The sequence below is a fragment of the Seriola dumerili genome, unplaced genomic scaffold (assembly GCF_002260705.1).
Source record: "Seriola dumerili isolate Sdu_G_001 unplaced genomic scaffold, Sdu_1.0 BDQW01000192.1, whole genome shotgun sequence".
NCBI lineage: Eukaryota > Metazoa > Chordata > Actinopteri > Carangiformes > Carangidae > Seriola > Seriola dumerili.
In genome coordinates, this window is record NW_019174447.1 from 692,196 (window position 1) to 718,316 (window position 26,121).

Below are 26,121 nucleotides of genomic sequence, written 5' to 3' on the forward strand. Positions count from 1 at the left end.
GATTCTCAGTCAGAGTCTCAGCCTCAGTCAGAGTCACAATCTCAGAGTCTTAGTCAGTCAAGGTCTCAGTCTTGGTCAGAGTCTCAGTCTCGGTTAGAGCCAGTCTCAGTCTCAGCCTCAGCCAGAGACAAAATCTCAGCATCTCAGCCTCAGTCAGAGTCAGAATCTCAGTCTCAGTCTCAGCCTCAGGCAGAGTCACAATCTCAGAGTCTCATTCTTAGTCAGAGTCGGGGTCTCAGTCAGAATCAGAATCTCAGCCTCAGTCAGAGTCACAATCTCAGAGTCTCAGTCTTGGTCAGAGTCTCAGTCTCGGTCAGAGACAGAGTCTCAGCCTCAGTCTCAGTCAGAGTCCACTTGGCTTTAAGTCCTAGGATCTTTTAGGTTCCCCACTAACACCAGTGTTTTCCTTTAAACTGAGACTGAATCACACTGAATCACAAAACTGTGTTCATATCTTACTCTGACAGTAAAAGACAGACACAATAGCACAGAGACTATATCCTGGACTGTCTCTGGTGTGTGGTATGGACCTGGGACAGAGCAGGACAGTGTGAGGAGACACTTCTGGACTGTCTGTGGGAGAAGTGTCCCTTCATCTTCTCAAATCCTAAAATGGGACATGTGAGGGACGTATTTGGCACTGATGATGTCAAACTTAGAGGACACTTGTCTCTTTGTCCTCCTCTGACCTGAGACACTGCTCCAGCACTGATACATTGCTCTGTCAAAATAAAAGCCACATTTGACACTCTTGTTACCACCTTCATGGCAGAAACAGAAGAGAGAGACTGTGAAGGGGGGTGGGAAGAGACCAGGGGACATAGACATGATCTGGACTAACAGGGAGAATCTGTAGTTCAATGAGGACGGAGGTGTCGGGTGGAGCAGGTCAGGCCAAAGCCCTTGTTCTCACCACCACTTTCAAACAGGCTCCTGCTTCATCTCCCTCTCTTTAACTCAGGACCTCCGGGAGCCAGCAGAGCTGGGGGGGCCAGAGGAGCAGCTGGACCAAGTGAGGCACCTCCTACTTCAGACCAGACCTCCTGCTTCAGACCAGTCCAGCGTCCTTGGCCATCTTGTAAAAGGCTCCTCTTTGAGCGATGAGGTGAGAGGGGGAGTCAAACTCTGCCATCTCACCTTTGTCCAACACCAGGACCCTGCATGGGACAGAGAGCAATCAAGACCCTTCTGTTCAAGTAGCACCAAGTTATGCCTGTACCACCAGTATGACCAGTCCCACCAGTTCTGTCCACCGTTTCATTCATCATCAGAGTCAACCTGTCATCTTTAGATAAAACAAACATGACGAGATGATGACTTGAGACTAAGACGACCACTGATGGCTGTTTATACTGGTCCGCTGGTGTGTCAGAGCATGTGTGTGTGTGTGTGTGTGTGTGTGTGTCTGTGTACAGTACCTGTTGTAGTCCATGATGGTGTTGAGGCGATGAGCTATAGTAAGTACGGTGCAGTCCTCAAACTGAGACCGGATGGTGGACTGGATCAGGTTGTCTGTCTCCAGATCCACAGCTGCTGTGGCCTCGTCCAGAACCAGGATCTTGGTCTTCCTGAGCAGAGCTCTGGCCAGGCACACCAGCTGCCTCTGACCTACACTGGAGGGAAGACACAGATTAGGGTTTAAGCAAACTAGAACTACACTCTAGTCCTACAGTGTCTGAACTGAGGTCCGGGATCCTCAAACCTCACACTGACACACAGAACACATGAAGCTGGAGAGCTATGTGAAGACTCAGGTATGAAACTGTGCAGGATTGAACATGAAACTGAGAACACACTCCACCCTCTGTTTCATATGGCAATGATTATGAATACTTTCATTTATATATAAAACTTCTAAATGTCTAAATTTATATTTATATTGTATTTTTTCTAACTATCACCTTTCAATAGTAGTGGCACATATCCTTACATATTCTTATTTTTTTAATTTATATATCAAAGTATAGGGACATATTGTTACTTTTTATGTTTAGATTTTATCTTTATCTTTATAATCTTACTTCTTATTCTTTATTCTTTGTTGTTACATTTCCATTCTTAAGGGAGCAACTGTAACATTTTATAAATTACAATATATATGGATGTACAAATACATATACAGCCACAGTCTTGCTACACAACTGTTAGACATAATTATCTACTTTTGAATCTGAACCGGCCCAATGTCAGAGTGTGAGTTAAGCTGTCCTCAGCTTGGGTGATGGAGTTATGATATGTAGTTGTGTTCCGCTTTCTAGTACGTAAAGATGTGGATGACTGATTCATGTCATGTGTTGTGGAAGAAGGCCTTGTTCACAGTTATATGGAGTTTGTGAACCTGTTCTTCCATGTTTAACATTAACAAATAAAATGCAGTTCCTAATAAATACCAGACACATTCCCTCTACTGTAGTCTCCTCCTGCTGCTGCTCCCTCTGTGTTCTGTCTGATGTTAACCACTAGTCAGTGAAACTCAACACCTCCTGTTAACCAGCTACGAGGAAGATTATGAAGGCTTTTACTTTGAAACATCTGTGCAGGAAGCCTGGGCTGTCACTGATTAACACTGACTAAAAAACAAAGAGGTGGAGTGAAGTAGTGACTAAGAGCAAAGACACAGAGAGGAAGTGATGTCAGCAGAGGACGAGTGTGACTCTGAGGTTATTGAAGTTTTTGGTGGTGTGTATGGAGGTGTGTGGAGCAATGATACCTGAGGTTCTCCCCTCCTTCACTGCACTCATGGGTGAGTTTGTTGGGCAGACCGGAGACAAAGGCCTTGAGGTGGGAGAGCTCAAGAGCCCGCCACACGTCCTCATCAGAGTAGCTGTCGAAAGGATCCAGGTTCATCCTCAGAGAGCCAGAAAACAGCACCGGGTCCTGAGGAGGGGGGAGAGAGTCATCATGTGATCACGGTCTACCTGTTAGTCCAGTTCCTCTGTGTCCTCTGTGCACTCACCTGTGGGATGATGGTGATTCTGGAGCGGAGGTCATGGAGGCCCAGCTGAGCAATGTCCACCCCGTCAATGAAGATGTGGCCCTCAGCTCCCTCGATGATCCGGAACAGTCCCAGAGTCAGGGAGGACTTCCCCGCTCCAGTGCGCCCCACGATCCCCACCTGATTGACAGGTGCAGCAGTTCATGTTACAGACCACAGACTGTACACACACATACCAACACAGATGTAACATGCGCACACACACGCACACGCACACACACACAATCACATACTAACACACTAACACATAGTCACATACAGTCACACAGACACACACAGTACACACACACAGTCACACACAGATTCAGCTCGGCCACCCCCTCAGTGCAGTCATGTCCACACCTTCTCTCCTCCGTTGATCTTGATGCTGATGTTGCGGATGGCGAGGTCCAGGTCGTGGCGGTAGCGCAGGCCAAAGCTTCTGATGTCGATGCAGCCGTCAGTGGGCCACCCCGGTGGGAGGGGGGAGGACTCGTGTTTCCACTCGGCCTGGTGGTCAGTGGACATTTAAATAAACACATCAACAAAGACTGAGGAGCATCTGATGAAGGTGGAACTCATCCTGTCTCACTGGTTTGACCTGGAACACAGTATTTATCTGAAACTTTTAGAAGAAAATTGTTGTTTTCCTTAAAAATCTTCACTGAGAAGTAACAGGTGAAAAATAAATGTAGTGGAGTAAGAAGAAGAAATATTTCCCAGTGTAACGTAGTGGAGTCAAATCAGAGTTATCACTAAAGTGAAAACACTGACATCATGAATCTGAGTTACACGTGTGACTGTTCTCAATGACTGACTTGTTACTAGGTAACAGCTACAACAACACAACCTGTAAGCAACAGTTCAACCAGAAAATCAGCTCAGAGTTCAGAATTTCTGAGAGGTCAGATTACACTTTACTGGTGTATTTATCCAAAATACACCAGTAAATACCCCAGTCCTGATTTCTTTACTTTTACGTTAAAAAAAGCCGGTTTCTAACAAGTGTTAGGGTGATACCACAGAATTTCTTTTCCATCCAGTGCGCTGTGTGGTGTGCTGTTGGCACCATGTTCATGTTTGAGTGCACACAACATGACAGCAGCAGTGGCAAAGAGTGGGATGAACTTGTGTTCACAACAATAGAACATGGTTTTCAAAGACAGTTCTGCCCTGAAATGAGTCCAACACAGAGAGAAACTGAAACTGGTAACCATCCTAATGACGCTAGAATCGATCTTCAAAGAAGAGACGTAGTATCTGTAGTGTCAATATTTTGGGATTGATCCCCCCCCCCCCAGCAAGTGTCTAAATGAGACTACAGAGGTTGTCGGGGACGTTAAACGTCATCACAGTGAACATGAAAACCAATGTACTCTCCAGTCCACCTTTACCTTTACATGCTCGTTGTGTTTATGCAAACTGTTATTAACTTTGTAAGAGGAATGGCTTTTGTAGAAGAGGTCAGAGCTGAATCGAACTACAAGTTGAGGTTTAGTGGTGACGTTGAAGTCATGTGACAGTAGTGTAGGTGGTTTATAGCCTAACATTAGCGTTTAACTTCTGCTGATTGTATTTAATCTTCTAGGTTGTTACCACACTGGTGCTTCACACAGAGCATCAACTCTGATCCTACATATAGACACTACATCAGGTTTCAGGTTCCCATGACATCCGACAGCAGGTGGACGTGTTTGTTGTGTAACTTCATGTGTGCTTCTACATAGAGATGTGGAAGAATTCTATCCTGCACCTGTAGTCCCAGTCCAGGTCCAGCACCATGAAGAAGTAACTCCTTCCTCCAAACACAAACAGCTGATACTGGCTCTTTGATAACTGTATACTTGTTTGTTTACCTCTTTCTCTGTGTCGCCATACTCTTTCACTCTCTCAACAGCCACGATGTTGGTCTCCACGTCAGAGGACATCCTCACCAGCCAGGTCAGAGAGGCAGTCAGCTGCACAGGACAGAGATGTCTTACTAACAGGGTCAGGTCAAAAATACCTCCTCTCCTCCTTTTCATGTACAAGTAATAAAATCAAGGAAGCTCATTTTCAGTTTATTCATAAATTCTAGCTCACTCCCATAAAGATGCATAAGATCTATAAAGACTAATTATAATTATAATTCTCACCTGTACAAGTCCTCCTATAGGACAGAGTGGTGTCTAACCCATGAACAGGTGACACAGGTGAGAGTAGGTGTTTACCTGGAGGGCGTAGGAGATGGACAGGCCCATGATGCCCGGACTGAGGCTGTCTCTAGCTATGACAGCAAACAAAGCAGCAAATGACACGATGCAGTTTCCCACAAACTCCAGACGGACTGCGAGCCACCTGCACACACACACACACATATACATACACACACACACAGAGTCACCAACACTGAGAAGAAGAGAAACTACAGAGGGAAGTTAACCTGAGAACAACCTGCTCTTCAGTCTGATCCTCACTGATACAGTGACTCTCCCTCACCTGTTGGCCACTATGCCAGGGTAGTAGGCCTTCTGGTTGTGGTCTACCCTCTGGTCGCTCTCACAGATGAAGCGTGCCTGTTCTCCAAAGGCTCTAATGACGGAGGTGCCCAGCAGAGTCTCATTAAAGTGAGTGTAGATGGGTGAACGGCTGACGGACTCCAGACGCTTCAGCTGACGAGATGATGCAACATAAAACCTCTGGGCGGAGGAAGGACAAGTGTGTGAGACCATTCAGAAACAAACTCAGCGTTTTCACACTCAGTCCACGTTCAGACAACCAACACCTTCTGAAAACATCTCACCTGCACAAAAAAGTAGAGCAGACCGAGGAAAGGGATGATGATGGCGACCAGTGGCGTGGCGACGAGGATGATGACGCAGGCCCCCAGCACGTTGAACATGGAGCCCATAAACATCTTGATGATGACGGGGATCATTGAGTCGATGGTGTCCATCTCCTTGGCGAAGCGGTTGACCAGGTTTCCGCTGGGGGTTCGCTCGAAGAAGGACATAGGTGAGCGGAGGACATCGTACAGCATGGACTGGTGGAGGACGCGGGACGCCAGGATCCCCCCGATGGACATGGAGAGGGAGTAACCAAAGACTGCCACGCCTGCAGAGAGAGGGGTTCACAGGGTGAGCGGTCTAAATAATAATAATAATAATAATAATAATAATAATAATAATAACAACTTTATTTATGAAGCACTTTTCAAAACAGAGTTACAAAGTGCTGTACAAACATAAAAACAAAACAAAGCAATAAAAGTAAGAGAAGAGAGAGAACATGTTGATAAGCAAGGCAAGTATAACAGGGAGAAATTACAAATACATATGTTAAAACAATGAAATCAATTAAACATACAAAAGAAAATAAAAGCAAAAGTAAAAACCAAAGATAAAAGCATTGAAATCAAGCATTAAAAGCTGCATTATACAAGTATGTTTTGAGTAGAGTTTTGAACTGGGGCCTGATCTCCTCGGGTACGAGATTAATGTCTCTTCAGCAAGTGTGCAGGGTTTGTAGACTGGTTTTGTCATCAGGTTTAATTGGAAGATAGATCTGTGTGTCATCAGCGTAGAAACATAACTGAGTGTTATGGTTATGGACCAGGCTGGTACACTGAAACACACACTCTGAAACACACACCGCTGTACCTGAAGAGTCACAGGTTTCACTAGGGATGGGTATCGTTAAGATTTTAACAGTACTACTACTTTTATCGATACAATACCTTAACGGTACTCTTATTGGTTCTTTTTGTCTTTTTGTAAGAAAAAAACAAAACAAACTAAGTTTAACATTAACAAACCCCCCCCCCCTTTAAAATTTTGCCCTGGGGCCTGTTAATATAACCCATCCCTAGGTTTCACTGAAACTGAGTTCCTGACAGACACAGGTGAGCTGCACCTTCAGTCAAGTCACACCTGTACCTCTTGTGCAGTGTGACTGGCTGATCTACAGTACAGCCCCACCCCCCTTTTCCTTACTCAGTATCTGGTTAGAGAGGAGGTTTGATTTTTGTTCAGTGTGAAGACAAAGAAACATGAAAACAGCATTCAGGATGTTCTGCTGCGTCAGAACCCCCTCACCCATCCTCACCCTGGGACAGGCCGAGACCACCGTACACCCCCAGTCTCATCAGTCTGTTCGGCTGCGTGCCGTTAACCACCGGGTCGTCCGTCCACAGACTCAGCCAGTAGTTGGAGAAGAGGGAGACCAGGTGATGGGCGAGGAACAGCAGCAGACTGATGCAGGACAGGAGAACCCCAATGGCCTTCAGGTATGCCCAGAACACAGACAGTTGGACCTGGGGAGGGAAGGAGACCAGCTGGGACCAGGTTCTGGTTGGGACCGGCACATACGACACATGGATGTGCAATGGTTCACTGCTACCTACCCGTCCAATGCTGGCCTTGTCAGCCTCAGTCAGCTTGCCCACCTCAGGGTTCTTTGCCTTCTTGTTCAGGTCCTGGCCCTCCTTGTTGGTCTGGGACAGCTTGGACACACTGCTGACAACTGGACTGCTGCTCACACATGAAGAATAAAAACAAACACAGGATGGAAATTTTATCCATTTAAAATTAAATGTACAACACAGCACAGTGATGGGGTCTGAATAGTTTCTGAAACCACTGTATGTACGTATAAAATACTGTGAGAGTTTTATTTTTAAATGTATCACTTGTATTGACATAACACAGTCACTTCTACAGTTCAGTAGCTGGTGGATTCTCTGTCCAGTTCTGTCTGTTATATATTAAACTACCTGTTCCTCTCTTTGTGGGAAAGTTTCTGTCTCTAAATAAAAGACTTGAACAGAGCAGAGCTTCAGGTACTGCTGTCAGGACTCAGAAGACACAAACAGAACAGGTTTATCAGAGTCCATGGTCATAAACGTCATCTCCGCAGGACTCCATAGAGCTCCTGTGTGGTCCGGTGTCACTCACCCAGCCAGAGCAGTTGCGCTGCCGTTCTCTGTTCCTTTGGTTCCACTCTTTGGCGGAATTTCTAAAAACAGGAGGGAACAAGGGGAGGGGGGGGGGGGGTTAAAAAAATTTTTTTTCCCATTACTACACGTTGGAATGTATACGGGCGACATAGCCATCACTTCAACCGTTGCTGCTTAAAGCCAATATTATTATTAACTACTGCAGCAAACAGCTGAGTCTAAACCACAGCTCATGTGCATGGAGCAGCAACATTAAAGAATACATCATAATGCTGCACATTTAAATTATTATTAATATCATATGAATAAATAAGCTTCCAGCCAACAGACAACGCACACAGTCACCGTGGCTGTGTGAAGAATAGTGTGCCTCACCGTTGTTGTCAGTGTAGTCCACAGATGCGTATGTCCGCAGGAACTCAGAGAAGGCGCCCTCTGTGGCCATGAGCTGCTGATACGAGCCCATCTCCGTCACCTCTCCCCCCACCATGACCAGGATGAGGTCCACCTGGGGCAGGTAGCTCAGCCCATGGGTCACCAGCACACGAGTCTGCACACAGCCACACACATTAACATGTTTATGTGAGAAAGGTTTCCTGTAAATCATTTCAAGTCAGGACTACTATAGTCATTCAAAAAACTTACCATTGACACACATCAAAAACCTAGACCCTCTTTCTCATACGGAATATCTGCTGAATATCCAGTCGTCTGGCAACATAAATATGTATAAACATAGATTGCACACAGGAGCATACACTTCCATTCAAGTGAATGGGAAAGTGGTCTATTCCAGAGTTTTGGGGGTCCTGACAGAAAAAGAGCTGGACTTGTTCTGGACCCGGGAACAGCAAGAAGTGACTGATCAGATGATCAGAGACCATGTTCAGACTCAGAGGATGTTATGGGATCTATTATATAAATGATCAAAATCAGTTCTAAACTGCAGAGAAAAGGGGTTAGGTTAGTCAAGGTCATCTGAGTAAGATGTAAATATCTTTAATAACTGTGTAAGGGTAAATAACAGCTACTATACAGAATGCATATACCAATGCTACAATCCTTGTTAAAGACACCACCCCTTTTTTGTACTGGTAGTGGTTAATGTTGGAGCCTTTATATACTGGGTGGATGTAAATGCTGTAAATATGGCTGTGTATAATACAAACTCAATTAAAAAAAAAAAAAAAACAGCTCTGCCAAAGTTTGGATGCTGTTTCTTCCTGTTGGTTGTATGTCTTAGTGGCTGCTGCCATTCCCAGTTAAGTAAGAGCCATCGCACCACAAAACTCTTACACTGCATCAAATATGTTTTAACCTTTTCAGTTATTTTCTGGTTTAAAAGGACCAGAACTGTAAAATGTTATTAACCTACTGAACAAGTCCTGAAAACAGCAGGTCAGATAATCAGTGATCACAAACATGTCCTCTGTGATCACCTGTAGCGATGACAGTCTGATCTACACTGTGGCACCATGTTGTTCCCTTATGAAGCTCAGGATCAGATAATTACAAATGAGAGGTGTCATGTGGTTATATTGATGGCAGAGTCAGGACACCTGGTATCAATGTTAGAACCACTCTGAAGAACTGCTTCTAACACCGTGGTGAAACCATACAGACAATGTTGTAGCAGTCACATGATGAGACACTTTGGTGTCATGTTTTTTCTCCAGGTGCTTTGGTCCCTCTGATCTTCCTGTAGTTTTCATGTTGGTTTTCATTCAGCAGACCTTCCTACAGTACCGGCCTATAACAACAGCATCAGTGTGACTGAACCTGAAAACATGATGTCACCGCACAGTGAATCTCCATGAGATCAGACTCACCTTGTCCTTTAGCAGTCCCTGAGGACCAATGACCTGATCAAAGATGTGTTTTCCTACGTGGGCGTCCACCGCAGACAGTGGGTCGTCCAGCAGGTAGACAGCTCGGTCACAGTACACAGCCCTGGCCAGGCTCACCCTCTGTTTCTGACCTCCAGACAGATTCACTCCCTGTAGGGGGAGACACAGAGGTGAGGACAGAGACAAGGAAAAAACACTGAGGTGAGGACAGAGACAGAAACACTGAGGTGAGGACAGAGAGAGAGACACTGAGGTGAGGACAGAGAGAGAGACACTGAGGAGCCCAGTCTCATGTCTGACTGTGTTTAACTTGTGGTCAGTCAGTGTTGCATAAACCTGTCTCTCCCTCAGTGGTTTAAAGTCAGTCACTGTGAGTCCTGCTGCTCTGGGTTATAAACAGAGGACACACCAGGTTGAAGAACGCTGGTGAAAGGACGGACCTCTTCTCCCTAACCAGAGGCCTCAGAGACGAGCAGACAGACCACCCGCGGGAGACAAGGAGACCTTTGCCTTTGTGTGCTGTTATGAACCTCACAGTGGCTCAGTTTTGTTTTTATTTTTTTTTGTATTGTGACAACTGAAACTTCTCATTTTACAAACAAACATCTTGAACTTGAAGTTATCTTTGAAAAAGCTCAGTGCTAATGAAACAATGAAAACCCTCCAAGTGATATCAGGGTTTTAAAAGCAGACCACTTCAGCTGGTTCTCTATGGACTGAGACCATCCAATCCTACCTTCTCTCCGATCTCGGTCTCGTCTCCAGCAGGAAGGATCTCGAGGTCAGGCTGGAGGGCGCAAGCATCCACCACACGATGATACCAGGCCTCTCTCCTCTCCTGACCAAACATTATGTTGTCTCTCAGGGTAGAGTTCTGGATCCAGGCCTGCTGGGGAACGTAGGCCACTGACCCCTGCAGGGAGAGTCACACTGTAAAGTTAATGGTGTTTTCTGACGTTCTCTAAAGAACCAGAACCATCTTTAGTGCTGCTGTCTGAAGGAACAGTGAGGTTCAGCTCCAGGATTCATGTGGACAGTCGACAGTTACATTTTCACTACAGAAGCATCACTACATTGTCTGACGCTTCAAGATAAACACACACTGAACACACACACTGTGTTGAAGGGACCCAGCTTCTGAATGACCAGCTGCTGCTGTAATGCTAATGCTAATGCTAGGTGAGCAGGAAGGATAGACGGGGACAGAGGCTCTGTTCAAACGGAGTCTGAACAACAACATGATTCAGAGCACAGAGTCAGTCTGTTGTATTACTGTCTGATAGGAGCAGGTTAACAGTGGCTCAGTTGTAACCATGGTAACTGTACTCATCAAATACGGTGACAGCTGAAGCCTCAGAATATCACAGGAAAATGATAAAAAAAAACCATTTGGTCCATTCACTCTGATGAATTAGCTTCTCCTTTTAGCCTTTCCTGACACTCTGGGCCTTCAGTGCTGGTAAAACCAGACTAAACAATCCCAGTTGGCCATGGGATGTAACAAGCTCTCTGATTGGTTGGAGAGCTAACCAGTCATATCATATTCACAGACTGTATATAAAAAAGGGTTTTACTAGCACTGAAGACCCAGAGTGTCACAGAAAACCTAAATGGAGAAGCTAAATGACTAAGCTAATCAATTAGCTAATAGCTAATAGGAAAAAGGAAATGGAAATTGAAGAGGGAATCCAGGTATATACTCCCATTTCTAAAATGCCTTTTCAAATAGTTTTTCAAATTCTATTACTTATTCATGAATTAATAAATGTATTTATAGATGATTTATTTAATGAGAGTTTTATGTTGTTTTTGTAAATTCATTTTTAAATCTTACGTATGTATTGATAGATTGGTCATTTATAAATTCTTAACAATTCTTATTTTGAAAGCCTATCGAAATATGAAATTAAGGGAATGCTTTATTTATTTTCCTTTGACATCCCTGGCCCTCCATAACTGTGTGTGTTCTCTACGAAGAACTGTAATGGATGAAGTCTTTAGTNAATTTGGTAATTTTTAAATTCTTAACAATTCTTATTTTGAAAGCCTATCGAAATATGAAATTAAGGGAATGCTTTATTTATTTTCCTTTGACATCCCTGGCCCTCCATAACTGTGTGTGTTCTCTACGAAGAACTGTAATGGATGAAGTCTTTAGTTCTGCTTGGAAACCTGGAAATCTCATGATGTGACTGAATGCTGAATGTCAGTGTGTGTGTGTGTGTGTGTGTGTGTGTGTGTGTGTGTGTGTGTGGTTGTGTGGTGGTTGTGAGTGAGTGAGTGAGTGAGTGAGTGCAGTCACCTTGACAGCCACGGTTCCCTCCAGTTTGTCCATCTCCCCGAGCAGGGCGGAGAGCAGAGAGGACTTTCCTGAACCCACGTGTCCCACCACAGCCACCAGAGAGCCTTCTGGGATACACATATTCATCCTGTACACACATACACACACATTCAGATAGCTTTACTCCAGTGATCCTGCTCCTCTTAATAAACACCTATTGGCTCTTATGGATCAATATGTGTTGTTTCTAAGTTTGTTAATAAGAAGAAAACGGTAATGTTATGGTAGAAACACATGGCGTTGACATGTTTTCTTCTCTCTTGCTGCTGACATTCTGGACTAAAAAAAGAACCAATGTTCTCTTGATTTGACCAGCTCAGACTCTGAAGTGAATTATATGTGAACACACTACAGAGGACAGATGACACTCACTGCTTCAGTGTCGGTGACTCAGTTCTGGACCAGCTGAAAACTCCATCCACTATGGAGACACTGTGTGGGGCTGGGAGGACGATAGAAGACATGTTATCATACATACATATGCAATGGAATAAGAGTGAGCAGAACTCCCCACGCACAGCCAGTTTAAGTGTTCAGGTGCTGGTTGGTCACCGGAACAACTAAAGCGAAAATCAAACTTAACCACCGCACACTGAGATAACTTCACTCACTTTGATTGAGGGTGAACAACCAAACTAAAGCTAAAGAAATGTCAGAGGGGATATGACCAAACACTTATTGATTAAACTATTGATAAACAAACAATGGAACATCCTAGAATGTGACCCAGGTTTCAATCTAGAGGACGACAAAATTGTCGTCCTCTAGACCTGGTTTTTGCTTCAGGAGAGGCAGAAATGTCAGAGATATAGTTCTCAGCAATATTTGTCAGGAACCTGCACAAACTAACTGGCTTTCTCAACAAGTGTTTGGAAACTATAGGTGTGGCAAATGTGCACACTGTTCAAATACATTTGATACCAAGACATTTAATCACCCTCGCTCAGGAAAGAAATATAATAGAAAAGAATTCACAAACTGTTTTTCTACACGTCATCTACATTTTGAAATGCCAATATGACTTAATGTATGTAGGCCAAACAAAGCATAAGGCTGCCATGGAAACACGGATTATGCCTCTGCTACACTACAAAGACAAAAACCACGGGTCGACTGCTTCCCTAAAGTTTATTGGCATTGGAGGAGAGCGCCCCAGTCCCAGAGGGGGTAATCTAATAATCAGAGGGAAGTATTTTGGATTCATGAATTCAACACAGTTGAACCCTATGGAACACAAGATTTGAGTTCTTTTCTGTGAGGTGAGTATTCTCACTTATATCTCCCTTAAGGAGAGATGAGCTATAAGTCCCCTGATATTCATCCTCCTCACTTAGTGATGTAGAGGGACAGCTGTAAGACCTATAGTCTATCTCTGTTAATAAATTTGACTTTTTTCATGCAGTCAGTTGTGTATATAGAAATGAGTTCTCTTATTTTTGTTAATTCAGTGTAACTTTTGTAACTCTAGTAATATTAATAGTGTTTAGTTTAGCTAATGTTTAATATTGTTATGTTTTTTGGAAAATATTTACCTTTTGAAAAAAATGTTAAAATACAGAAAAATGACAAAATGAGGATGATGGTGATTGGTCATGTGATCTATGTGTGTATTAATCACACCTCACCTGTGAACGTTCTTGTAATTTTGAGTGAACCTGAAGAAGCCACAGGTCAAACACATTGTTCGCTCTCAACAAAAGTCACAATGTATTCATCTCAGTGTGCGAATTAATATACATATATATAAACACACATACATATATATATATATATATATATATATACACACACACACACACACACACACACACACACACACACACACACACACACACAGCCCAGCATGTGGGAGCAGACAGGTGCATGGTCACAGAGAGGATAGATGAGGACAGACTCACAGCCGGCTGCTGCTCGGTGCTCCACACTGTCTTCCTGCAGCTCCTCGTGGGACAGAAACACTCTGAGCCTCTTCAGGGACACACTGGCCTGAAGACCCACAGACACCAGGAGAGAGAGGATGATACTGGACTGACAAACTGAAGTAGTCTCTGATGTTGACATAGTTTAGATCTGCCCTAACTTCAGTATTATAAAGTCTTAAAGGACCTGTCCACCCAAATCACTGACTTATCTTTTCACTGTCCTCTGGTGAGGTGTCTCCACGCACACAGTTCTGGTCTCATTCAGCCAGGCGTTTTAACATGTGGCTGACTTCTGCCTCCAGACCAGTATAATGAGGTTAATGGATTTAAGTCTGTAGTGGTACACCGAGACACTGAGCAGTGTCTGTCCCCAAACTGTCTCTGAATAATGAGGAGTCCGGGTATTAGCGGTATTGGAAAGGTCACATGGACAGGAGTCGACTGTCTGACTGACCATCACCCGTACAGGTGAGTTAACAAGCTACAGTAGTGGGCTATAATCTGTTACCTGTAGTTGGCCTGGCCATGCGTCACTTAGAAGCCAATCAGATGAGAGTGGCCTGTTGTTGGTGGAGCTCAGAGGAGCCAGATTTGGGTCTTTTATATGGCGTTGAGGATTATGTGGTTTACATGGTTGGTTTGTTATTCTGACTACTTTTAATTTAAGATTCTATATGTGACAATAAAAGAAGGAAAATCCCATACACCTAATTCATATTTAAGGTGGAAGCAGAAATCCCAGAGACGCACATCTTAACACATGAACAAATAAATCTAAAACCATGTGAAAGTTTGTTTGATACTGTCATGGTTCCAAAATTAAGTCATGTGATGACTCACCAGCTACAGGTGCTTCAACACACCATCGATTCACATATCAGTGTTTTGAAGAGCACAAACTTAATCCCATTCACCTCCACTGTATCAGGGTGGAGGCAGGAATCTCAGACAGATCAACCAAAACTAAACTGTGCAGTTAAACACCGCTGGAGGAGACTCATTAGATTAGATTAGATTAGATTCAACTTTATTGTCATTGCACAGAGTAAACGTACTAAGACAACGAAATGCAGTTAGTATCTAACCAGAAGTGCAAAAGAGCAGTTAAAGTGCAAGTGTGTGCTGTACAGGTATGTAAAGTGAGGGTGTGCATAAGTAAAGTGGAGATGTGCATATGTAGGGTACAATAAATTACACTGTGAATTACAATGAATTACAATGATGAGGTAGCGAATTACAATGATGAATTTCATCTGTTTTCTGTTGTGTAGTTTAGGTGAACTAGTCCTTAAAGGCACTCAGCCTCTGTTACTTCACCTGAAGAACAAGGGAGTGTTTTTATCATGCTGGGATGTGACTGTGGAGATCAGATATCATCATCATCTTTGGCTCTCCTCTTACTGTGGCTACATGAAAATCATCATCCAGAGGAATGATGGAGACAACCATGTGACTGAGAGCTGGTCATGTGACTGAGGACTCACCTGCACCATACTACTGATGACCATAGGCAGCATGTTGAGAGGAAATCGCAGTATGTTGAAGAGCGCCAGCGACACAAAGGCTTTTTGAGCGTCGAGCACGTTGTGTTCATCGATCAGGACGTACACAGTGAAGGTGGAGAGGGCAACCTACATGAGAGAGAGGAAACTGTTTGAGTGTGGTTATAGTCCAGGTCACTTTATTCTAACTTAACAAGTGAATGAATGTAGTGTATCATGTATGAGGTATGTATGATGATGAGGTCGGTGTCATTGTGACAGAAACTGTTCATGTGTTCATTGTGGTTGATGTCTGTCTTTCTCCACTTAACTCACCAGGAAAGGTGCACAGACCCAGGTGAAGGTGGACATGGCACCCAGGTAGGCGGCCTTCTTTAGGACCCTCAGCTCACTCTCACGGATCTCTGACACCTTGTCCTTGAAGGCCAGTTCCCAGGCGTACAGCTTCAGCACTTTGATGCCATTCAACATCTCATTCATCAGCTTGATGCGATTGTCCTTACTTTTCATCTGAGCCACCTGCTCACACACACAGGAACACATGTAAACTAACATCAGACGCACAGAGCGACACCCTGACACAAGGCTACCTGTGGACCCTCTGACCCACAGGCTTGGTTCAGACCCAGTGCTTGTAGATAAAAATGGATGACACGTCTCCACTTCCTCCCTCTGCACAAAACTGAAGCCACAGCATCCTGGATACGAGCTCTGACATCAGAGTCTGTGCAACAGTGATCAGGGGGTGGAGCCACAGTATCAAGTTCCCGCCCATACACCTGCTCGACCTGATCATGAGTCAGTCACAGCTGTCAATCATGACGTCACACTGTCGCTTTATAGCATCAAATAAGTAATTAAAACCAAAATCTGAACAAACATCAGTGTGATGAGAACGAACTGAAATGACAGGAACCATCTCGTTAGTTTGATCCATCCTCTAACATGAAGGGGGCGGAGTTTATAACCTACATGCAACCAGCCACACCAGGCTGTTTTGTCCATCTGTATACACGGTCACTGCAAGGACCTGTGTGTGCTGTATATAAAACAGGTGACAGGTAAATAACAGGTGCTTTGTTGGATGTGACCTGACACAGAGAGCGGGTCTTTGAGCCAGCAGGACTCTGACAGACCAGGAAGTGGACGGAGGACTGAGGGATGTGGTGTGACAGTGTGAGTCTGAGGAGTTGTCTCACCTGGTAGGTTTTGGTCTTCATAGCAATGACAGCGTTAACAGGAACCATTAGAACCATCACAGCGACTCCAGCCAGCACAGACGGACCCAGGTTCTGGAGAGCAACAGGTGACAATAATAAAACCACATTCACATCAAGACTCAGCAGCTTCAAACACTCCTCTGTCTTCAGCTGTTCATGGATGTTTTTTTAACATTAAAGTGTTTCTGTTGCATAAGGAATGTTCTGTCAGGTCAGTTCACATTTTTTCTGGTCAGAGATTTACGTCTGAACTCTCACTGTTGAAGCAGTACAGACCAATTTAATCTCATGTTCTCCTGTCAGGGTTCGGTTGAAGGAGCTGCTGTGGCTCTGTAATCCTACCTGCCAGAGAAAGTAGAGGGCCAGCACCACCTGCAAGGGGGCCGACCATATCATGTTGATGTACGTGATGAGGTCCATGAAGCGCTGAGCATCCACTGACATCAGGTTGACCATCTCCCCCACTGTGGAGGTGCGACGTGCTGCGCTGCTGATAACCAGGGCCTGAAAGAGCAGAGGAGCAGAATCAGTCAAAACATGAAGAAAAGTGTTTCCGCAGTCTGAAGCAGAACCAGAGACGTTCCACTGTCACTTTAAACATGTACCTTCCTGTAGACGGCTCCGATGATGGCGGTGCGCAGACGCATGCCTGAGACGAAGCAGACGTGGAAGTACTTCTGGAGGATGAGCGACTGCACACAGGTACAGATGAAGAGCAGAGCGGTGTAGAAGTAGCCCTGCCAGTAGGGGGCACTGGAGTTGTTCACGAAGCGGATCAGCAGCCTGGACCGGATCGAGCGGAGGAAGTCAACATTTTGTTTAAACAGAACCAGAACTAAACCTCGGCACCAGATGCTCTGAGTCTGTAGCAGCTAAAGGGAAACGCTGATGATGATGAGACTGTCTCCTCTGTGCTCACCATCATGAGTTTAATTACCTCAAAAGCATAATTCCATTGTGTCATAATTAGCATATGAATTCTTGAGTTTTAGCCAAAAACATGTTTTGTGAGGTAACGCTGACCTTGACCTTTGACCTTTTAGACACCAAAATTTCATCAGCTCTCCATTCCACCTCACATAGTTACACTCGTTCCTCCACCGACAGGTGGAGCAGGTTGATCATGTTTTAAAGAACTGAAACATCCGAGCTGACAAGAGTCAACGATGGGAGTTTAAACTCTAGTTGAGCAGAGGCCTTTTTATTTGTCCAGTCCTTGGCACCTGGTCAGCACAACATGGTCATGTGACATGACCCAACGTTACAGGTCAACAGAGAGCACCCGAACAATGACTGTTCAACATTAACAACTGACTGGTGCACAGGACTGTGGGACACTGAGGTCTGCAAACAAGGCAGCAGACTCCAAATTAGGTGGAGGCTTTTAAATGAGACTTTGTAGGAATTGGCCCCTGAATTTGGGCCCAGCTTGTGACCCAAGTTACCTATGTCTCTACAACATGTGCACATACAGTATGAAGCTCAGATACATCAGTGACATATAAATCAGTGGCCCTGTTAGAGGGTTGCGATGTATGAGGAACTGAGGCTTCTCACCGGAGGATCTCAGGCCCCACGAACATCAGGATGTCCTGGATGATCTTATAGAGGCAGGAGATGAGGAAGTAGGGCCCGAAGGTCAGGCACAGGGCCCAGAACAGGGAGGGCTCCTTTGTTTTCTGGGGGTTTTTTACAATCAGGATTTCAGACTCTTCCACTGCTCGGCCCTCTTTGCTCTCACTGTTTGGGACCTGCCTGGGGGAGTACAAAGTTTTCTGCTCCGTGCTGGAAAAGAGAGAGAAAGGGAGGGGACAGGTAGACTGTTTCAGGTGCATGTTCTGAATTAAACAGTATGTTGAGAGGAGAGTCAGAAACAACAGGTGAAATCTTTTGTAAAACCTGAACAGATGTGTAGGTAATTACACACCTCTCCTGTTCAACATCTACATGCTCCCACTAGCTCAGATTATGGAAAACAACAAAATATATTACCACAGTTATGCGGATGACACAAAAATTTACATAACCATACCACCAGGGGCCTATGGTCCAATACAAGCACTGAGTAAGTGCATTGAACAAATCAACGATTGGATGTACCAGAAAGACAAAACTGAACTAATTGTTTTGAGAGCCAAGGAAGAACGATTAAAAGTCAGAACTCAGCTTCTATTGATAATGTTAAAAACTACAAACCAAACCAGAAATCTTGGTGTAGTCATGGACTCAATTTCAACAGCTACATTAAGACAATTACAAAGTCAGCCTACTAACCTTAAGAATATACCAAGAATTAAAGGACTTATGTCTCAGCAGGATTTGGAAAAACTGGTCCATGCATTTATCTTCAGTAGACTTGACTACTGTAACGTTGTCTTCACAGGTCTCCCTAAAAAAATCGATCAGACAGCTGCAGCTGATTCAGAACGCTGCTGCTCGAGTCCTCACTAAGAACTGATTTTAAAATACTGCTGTTGGTTTATAAAGCACTGAATGGTTTAGGGCCAAAATACATTTCTGATCTGCTGCTACATTATGAAGCATCTAGACCTCTCAGGTCATCTGGGACAGGTCTGCTTTCTGTGCCCAGAGTAAACACTAAACATGGAGAAGCAGTGTTCAGTTTTTATGCTCCACATATCTGGAGCAAACTCCCAGAAAACTGCAGGTCTGCTGCAACTCTCAGGTCTTTTAAATCACAGCTGAAGACTTTTCTGTTTGCCACTGCCTTTTATTAAACCTAATTTGAGAGTTAATATTTTACACTGCACTGTAACTTTTATTCTCCTGTTTTATCTGTCTTATTCCTTTTTAGCTTCATTTATTTCCAAATCCAACATTTTCTTTTTAATTGTATTTAAATATCTTTTTACTTGTGTTGCATTTATATTCTGTCTTGATGCCTTTTATGCTCTATGTAAAGCACTGTGAATTGCCTTGTTGTTGAAATGTGCTATACAAATAAACTTGCTTTGCTTTGCGTTGAACTCCAAGATGAGATTCTCTCACAGAGAGAGAATAAATAATCCCTTGTGGCTTCTTCTTCTTCTCTTTATCATTGATAACAAAGCAAAGCTGAATCCTTCTATTCCCACAGATACATCACGTACACCTGTGGGTATCTACGTGCAGGTGCACTTTTACCATTATTCCCTGTTGCACCGAGCTACCGACCTTTTGACCTTCTGGCACTCTGTGTTCCAGCGACGCACCAGCTGTGGGACCACTCTCTGGGAACGGTCCTCAGGGTTCAGAGACCACAGGTCCTTTTCCTCCAGGGGGCGCTTGTAGCCTGTCACCATCATCCTGTAGAGACCAGATGGAGGACAGAGACATTTAGACCAATGAGACAACACAAGGGATCCAGTGACACAAACTGAGAAACAAGAAAACAACACAAGGGACAGAGGGAAAAGAAAACCAGAAGAGCAGATGTCACATGACGTAGGTACCACACACAGGCCTCCATCAGTGAATTCCTTTCTCTTTCAGTCAACCTTTGAAAACGTGCTTACTTGATTGATTGAGTAACACACATACACACACACACACACACACACACACACACACACACACACACATCCACACCACTGAGACATCACATGTCTGCTCACCTGGTGATCCACCAGAAGGTGATTCTGGAGAGGAAGGAGGCTCCGGGCTCAGGACAGGGGTTCTGAGGACAAAGACAGGACAATTAGACCCAACAGGTTCTATCAGGATCTAGACAGTCCACACACATATCAGCTGTGAATCCATTTAAGGTCAACTCATCGGGAACGAGAAGCACAGAAGTGATCGCTGTGACACTTCACTCTGTCAACCAGACGCAGTGTTGCACGACTTTCACTGAAGCAACATTCAAACAGGATGAACAGCAGAGCAGGAGGATGAAGCCTGGATCACTGTAATTTAACTGACCATTCTGGATGAGTGTTAGCATGATGTTAGCATGATGTTAGCACCATCAGATCAGCACAAACATGTTCGACTTACACTCTGAGCTGACAGAAAAGTAAAATCTAAACTACAGGAGCAGCTCACATCTCTGGAGGTAAACACTGACAACAGCAGGTAATGAACTTACATAACATCAGTGATACTTTTAAAGTGTTCCCATAACTTTGTCTGAGGGGGGGTCATGGTATCAGATTTTAAAAAGATATTATCTAGAATGAGAAGCTAAACTCTCAGAGCCCAGTAGAGGCCTCCACCTGTCACTGAACCTGAATAAGACTCAGACTCAGCTCAGTGGAAATTTGGAATTCAGATGTGAGGACGCTTTGTGACTGTCCTGTTCATCAACATTACTGTAAACAATAATTAACAAGTAAATATTGATCTAAAACTGATGAAGGTTCCACCACCCAGTGACAGAGGAAGAGACAGGTGTAATGAGGGAGGAAAAGAGACAGGCGTAGAGAGACAGGTGGTCTCACCGTGTCTTTGACAGCCTGGGAGAAGAGTGGGGGCTGGTCCGTCAGGGAGGACAGGAACAGAGCGACCAGCAGCAGAGCGTAGTAGCTGTAAAAGGTGGTGTATCGCCACGCACTGACCGTGAGAGGCTACAACACAAACAAACACAGATTATAACACACGGAACCTGCATGTATGGTTTTTCTGTTTGTGATCTACTATGATGTCTCCTCTGAAGGTAATATGTTTAACTGACCACATCACAGCAGCAATGACCTTTATTATAAACCATATCCAGTTCTGTTCATTCAGGACTCACCTGGTCCAGGACCTGGAGGATTTTAGACCTAAAGGTGACTGTGGCACACAGCAGTGCAAGCAGCCAGAAGATCAGCATCACTCCAGATGACTGAACGCCCTTCATCCGCTCATACTGGATTACCATGGCGGCCAGCAGCTGGAGCACACACACATTTACACATCATACATGACAGCCTCACTGACCTTAACTGTCTGCAAATAAACTACACCCCCACAGGAAACATGCAGTCATCTTAAATCGTCACGACAACAGTTATAAAACTAAACTGAAACTAAATAAAGTCAAAAGTCAACTGAACATTTTCAGAATATAAAACACTCACCATGGTGAGGCCCAGTAAGGTTGGACTGACCAGGTGGACAGCGGCGGGGATGCTGTTGCCATGACTTCTTTCCCAGAAAGAATAGAAAACATCTGACCAGCAGATGATCCACAGTAGAAGACCAACAGCCTGGAGAGAAGAGACAGCAAACAGCTTCTGACTTGTAGACTCTGTTTGTGGTAAACCTGGAACATCACTGACACTGTACAACAACATCAGAGAGAGTGATTTCTTCCACTTGGCAAAGTAAGACTCTGAAACCAGACCCCCTCCCCCCATCAGTCCCCTATCAGACCATGGGGACCGTGTCCAACAATGTCGGTACCTTTCTGACACCATCAGTCCCAATCAGTTACTGGTCTCCTTTTCTTTTGTTACTATCTCTGTCACTTTTCAAGTGAGCACCTGAGGTCATTATTACTCACAGTTTTAGCTTTGTTGAGGTGACTCATACATATGTAGCCCCGGTCGTGGCTGCGGAGGTAGATGAGGTAGATAGGGGCACAAACCCAGAGGTAGAGGCATGGCAGCCACACCAGGACAGTGTTCTGGAAACACTGGGTGAGGTCTGGGTTTGCAGTGTACCATGTACGGTTCCAATCCTGGTAGAGGAGAGAAACAGAAAGACAACGGTAAAGTCAAAAATTACTGAGATGTTATTCAAAGGAAGTAACTGAACACCAGCTGGATCAGGTCTTAGTACACCCTGACATCAGAATCACATGAACATCAGAGCCTGGATCACAACTGGATCATGTTTGGGTCTGGATCACAGCTGAATCATGTCTGGGTTTGGATCACAGCTGGATCATGTTTGGGTCTGGGTCACAGCTGGATCATAGCTGGGTCTGGATCACAGCTGGATCATAGCTGAGTCTGGATCACAGCTGGATCATGTCTGGGTCTGGATCACAGCTGGATCATGTCTGGGTCTGGATCACAGCTGGATCATGTTTGGGTCTGGATCACAGCTGGATCATAGCTGGGTCTGGATCACAGCTGGATCATGTCTGGGTCTGAATCAGAGCTAGATCTTGCTTAGGTGTGAAACACAGCTGGATCATGTCTGGGTCTGGATCATGTCTGGGTCTGGATCACAGCTGGATCATGTTTGGGTCTGGATCACAGGTGGATCATGTCTGGGTCTGGATCACAGCTGGATCATGTCTGGGTCTGGATCACAACTGGATCATGTTCAGGTCTGGATCACAGCTGGATCATGTTAGGGTCTGGATCACAGTTGGCTCATGTTAGGGTCTGGATCACAGCTGGATCATGTTTGGGTCTGGATCATGTATGGGTCTGGATCAAAGCTTGATCATGTTTGGGTCTGAATCAGAGCTGGAACATGTCTGGGTCTGGATCACAGCTGGATCATGTTTGTGTCTAGATCACAGCTAGATAATGTTTGGTGGGTCGGGATCACACCTGGATCTTGCTTAGGTCTGGAACACACCTGGATCATGTTTGGGTCTGGATCACACCTGGATCATGTCTGGGTCTGGATCACAGCTGGATCATGTCTAGGTCGGGATCACAGCTGGATCATGTTTGGGTCTGAATCAGAGCTGGAACATGTCTGGATCTGGATCACAGTTGGCTCATGTTAGGGTCTGGATCACAGCTGGATCATGTTTGGGTCTGGATCATGTTAGGGTCTGAATCAGAGCTGGAACATGTCTGGGACTGAATCAGAGCTGGAACATGTCTGGGTCTGGATCACAGCTGGATCATGTTAGGATATGGATCACAGCTGGATCATGTTTGGGTCTAGATCACAGCAGATAATGTTTGGTGGGTCGGGATCACACCTGGATCTTGCTAAGGTCTGGATCACACCTGGATCTTGCTTAGGTCTGGATCACACCTGGATCATGTTTGGGTCTGGATCACACCTGGATCATGTCTGGGTCTGGGTCACAGCTGGATCATGTTAGGGTATGGATCACAGCTGGATCATGTTTGGGTCTAGATCACAGCTAGATAATGTTTGGTGGGTCAGGATCACAGCTGGATCATGTTTGGGTCATGATCACAGCTGAGCAGAGACCAGTGGAGGTTCTCAGCAGGTCTCTTGATCAGTATGTTGAGTGTCAAACGACCAACACAAACTGAAGTGTGGGTGTAAAGACCCATCAACACAATGACAGAGAGTACGTCTAATCTTTATTGTTACTGAGATCACGTGGTTCCAGGTTTGTCCTGTCCTGGGGACATGTGCTGTTATGTTGTTATGACACAGTAAAAGTCGCTGTAACTACACTGTCCCGCATCAGTGTCAGCGAGCGCAGTGGACCGGGACTATGTGGTCTCTCCTGCTGCTGACGGGGGGTCACGGGTTGTGTTATGTTCCCAGCCGTTACAGCATTACGGTTCCCAGCTTGAAGACGTGGGACACTCCGCTGTGAAATGACTCTAGTGAAGCCGGTTCTACAGAGAAGCCATACTAACGTTACGTATCTGACTCTGGCCGGAAGTCGGGTCTGTTAGCATGTGCCGGCAGCTAAAAACAACAACAGGGCAGACTTCTGAGATAAGGGAAAAGACTGAAGGTGGTGAAAACAAACTCACCCAGAACGGATCGGAACGGTCCAGACTGCAGAACTTGTCAAACCCCATTCGCCGCGACGCAGTGGAAGTCGCGGTCCTGACCGTTGGAGGTGTTTGTGCTCGGCTTTGGTTTTATAACCTGACTGTGGAGCGGAAGGTGTCGCCCTCCTCTTCTTCTATGGCATTTTACCAGTCCACGTGAACAGAGTGTATACTGCCACCTGCTGTACCAGAGAGAGAGATGCATGGTTTAATGTTCAACCCGCTCAGTTACATACAGGTTCATCCACCTTCCTTTAACCTTAACAAACCTGTCAGTTCTGTCCTGAGTCTGTAGAAACCAGGTAAACCCATCAATGTTATAATATTCACTACCTTTGTTAATCCAGTTTTATTTCATGATGGAAAAAACCATTTGATTTCAGGTCCAACATCACTGAACTAGGATTTCCAGTGTACCTGACAGGTCAGCTGTCTCACTGCGGGACCAGGGACAGACTGCAACTATAATTCTCAAACCTGGACCACACCTCTTGCCCTTCACTTTATGTTTTATTAACTTATTGACATATTAATATACATATTAATGTTTCTGCTGTGTGTATGGTTCACATGTAGCCTCAGCTTCCTCCTGTAATAACATACAGTTGCTAAAACGGTTGTAAAAGAATATGTATAATTGAACATATGTTTCATAATTGTTGATTGGCCACAAGTGTTTGTTTTTGGGTCATTCATTTGCATCATTTTCCTCCAAGATGAACAAAGTGGACACATGTAACTAGTCTGGTTCCTGTTACTTCAACAAACAGGATTAGCCTACATTATTAGTGGTCTGGTGGAGTTCCTGGATTGCCCCTACGCCAGCTCATTCCAGGTTCTTATATTATCTCTGGTCCAGTTGACTGTTCATGATGTAGGCCTGAACGACACAGACCACCAGGAAATGTCAACAGCACTAAAGTACCATGAACTGGACTTTCAGATCAGTCTGTAGACCGTATAAATGTTGAATAGACATTTTAATGTCTCCTTGTACTCAATGACCAATGTTACCAGTTTTCTTCCTGATACCTCTCTTCTCTCCCAGTAGTAGCTGGGATCAGGATCCAAGGGTTGGTTGCACAAAACACCTCAAGTTTTCTACTTAAGTATGACATTTAAGGTTTAATTTCTCCTTAGCTGAAGGAGTTACGAGAGTTAAGGAAAAAAGTCAAAGCATTTAGATTTTACAGCAGTAAAATTCTAATGTTTCCATGGAGACAGTTGATTTGCTTCCATTAGTACTTGTGATTGACCTACCTGTTATCACTTTTGGGAACATTTAAGAAGTGTGTCGCTATCTGATCCTCCTGTTGTTTTGATGGGAACTTCACCATGGTGAACTTTAGTCGCTAAGGTCTTTTGTGCAACAATTTAAGTGATTCCTGGGGCTGGTTGCACAAAACACCTTAAGTTTTCTACTGAGTATGTATGGCATTTAAGATTCAATTTCCCCTTAGCTGAGGGTGTTACTGAAGGGTGTTGCACAGAATCTGTTCAAAGGTTTCCTTAGTTAAAGAAAAATTTAAGGCATTTGCAACAGTGTAAGAGATTTACAGTGGTAAAATTCTTCTGAATAGTTAAGGGTGTCTCCTGGTCACAGAACATCATCATCTTCTTCCTGGGATGTGTTCATTTTCTTCCTTTAGTTTTTTTTCCCTTACTTTGGTTGCTCTTTTGTGCAATGGTTTAGCTGACTTTAAATGATTTCTTAAGTATAAGACTATGAT

The 26,121-nt window shown here is 44.5% G+C and overlaps 1 protein-coding gene across 1 annotated transcript; it reads right to left on the bottom strand.

The window, feature by feature from the left end:
• Positions 1-24,483, bottom strand: LOC111227973 (multidrug resistance-associated protein 1-like). The gene is made up of 31 exons (XM_022753732.1): positions 24,371-24,483; positions 22,225-22,401; positions 21,800-21,928; positions 21,475-21,612; positions 21,179-21,304; positions 20,354-20,415; positions 19,914-20,045; positions 18,297-18,524; positions 17,345-17,522; positions 17,082-17,243; positions 16,719-16,811; positions 15,835-16,038; positions 15,502-15,648; positions 13,994-14,081; positions 12,468-12,537; positions 12,057-12,183; positions 10,491-10,667; positions 9,737-9,904; positions 8,283-8,457; positions 7,906-7,966; positions 7,356-7,482; positions 7,058-7,265; positions 5,757-6,067; positions 5,453-5,652; positions 5,185-5,311; positions 4,831-4,932; positions 3,338-3,484; positions 2,957-3,115; positions 2,711-2,877; positions 1,419-1,613; positions 1-1,157 (listed from the first exon to the last, which is right to left on the bottom strand). The coding sequence occupies exons 1-31, from the start codon at positions 24,416-24,418 to the stop codon at positions 1,049-1,051; spliced, it is 4,542 nt and encodes a 1,513-aa protein (XP_022609453.1). The 5' UTR covers positions 24,419-24,483; the 3' UTR covers positions 1-1,048.
• Between the last annotated feature and the right edge of the window lie 1,638 nt (positions 24,484-26,121).

Coding starts and splice junctions, on each gene's coding strand:
- LOC111227973 (XM_022753732.1), bottom strand. CDS start 24,418: ATGGGGTTTGACAAGTTCTGCAGTCTGGACCGTTCCGATCCGTTCTGG. Junction 3,485..4,830: donor ATGGCGACACAGAGAAAGAG/GTAAACAAACAA, acceptor ACTGACCACCAG/GCCGAGTGGAAACACGAGTC. Junction 3,116..3,337: donor AGATCAACGGAGGAGAGAAG/GTGTGGACATGA, acceptor CCTGTCAATCAG/GTGGGGATCGTGGGGCGCAC.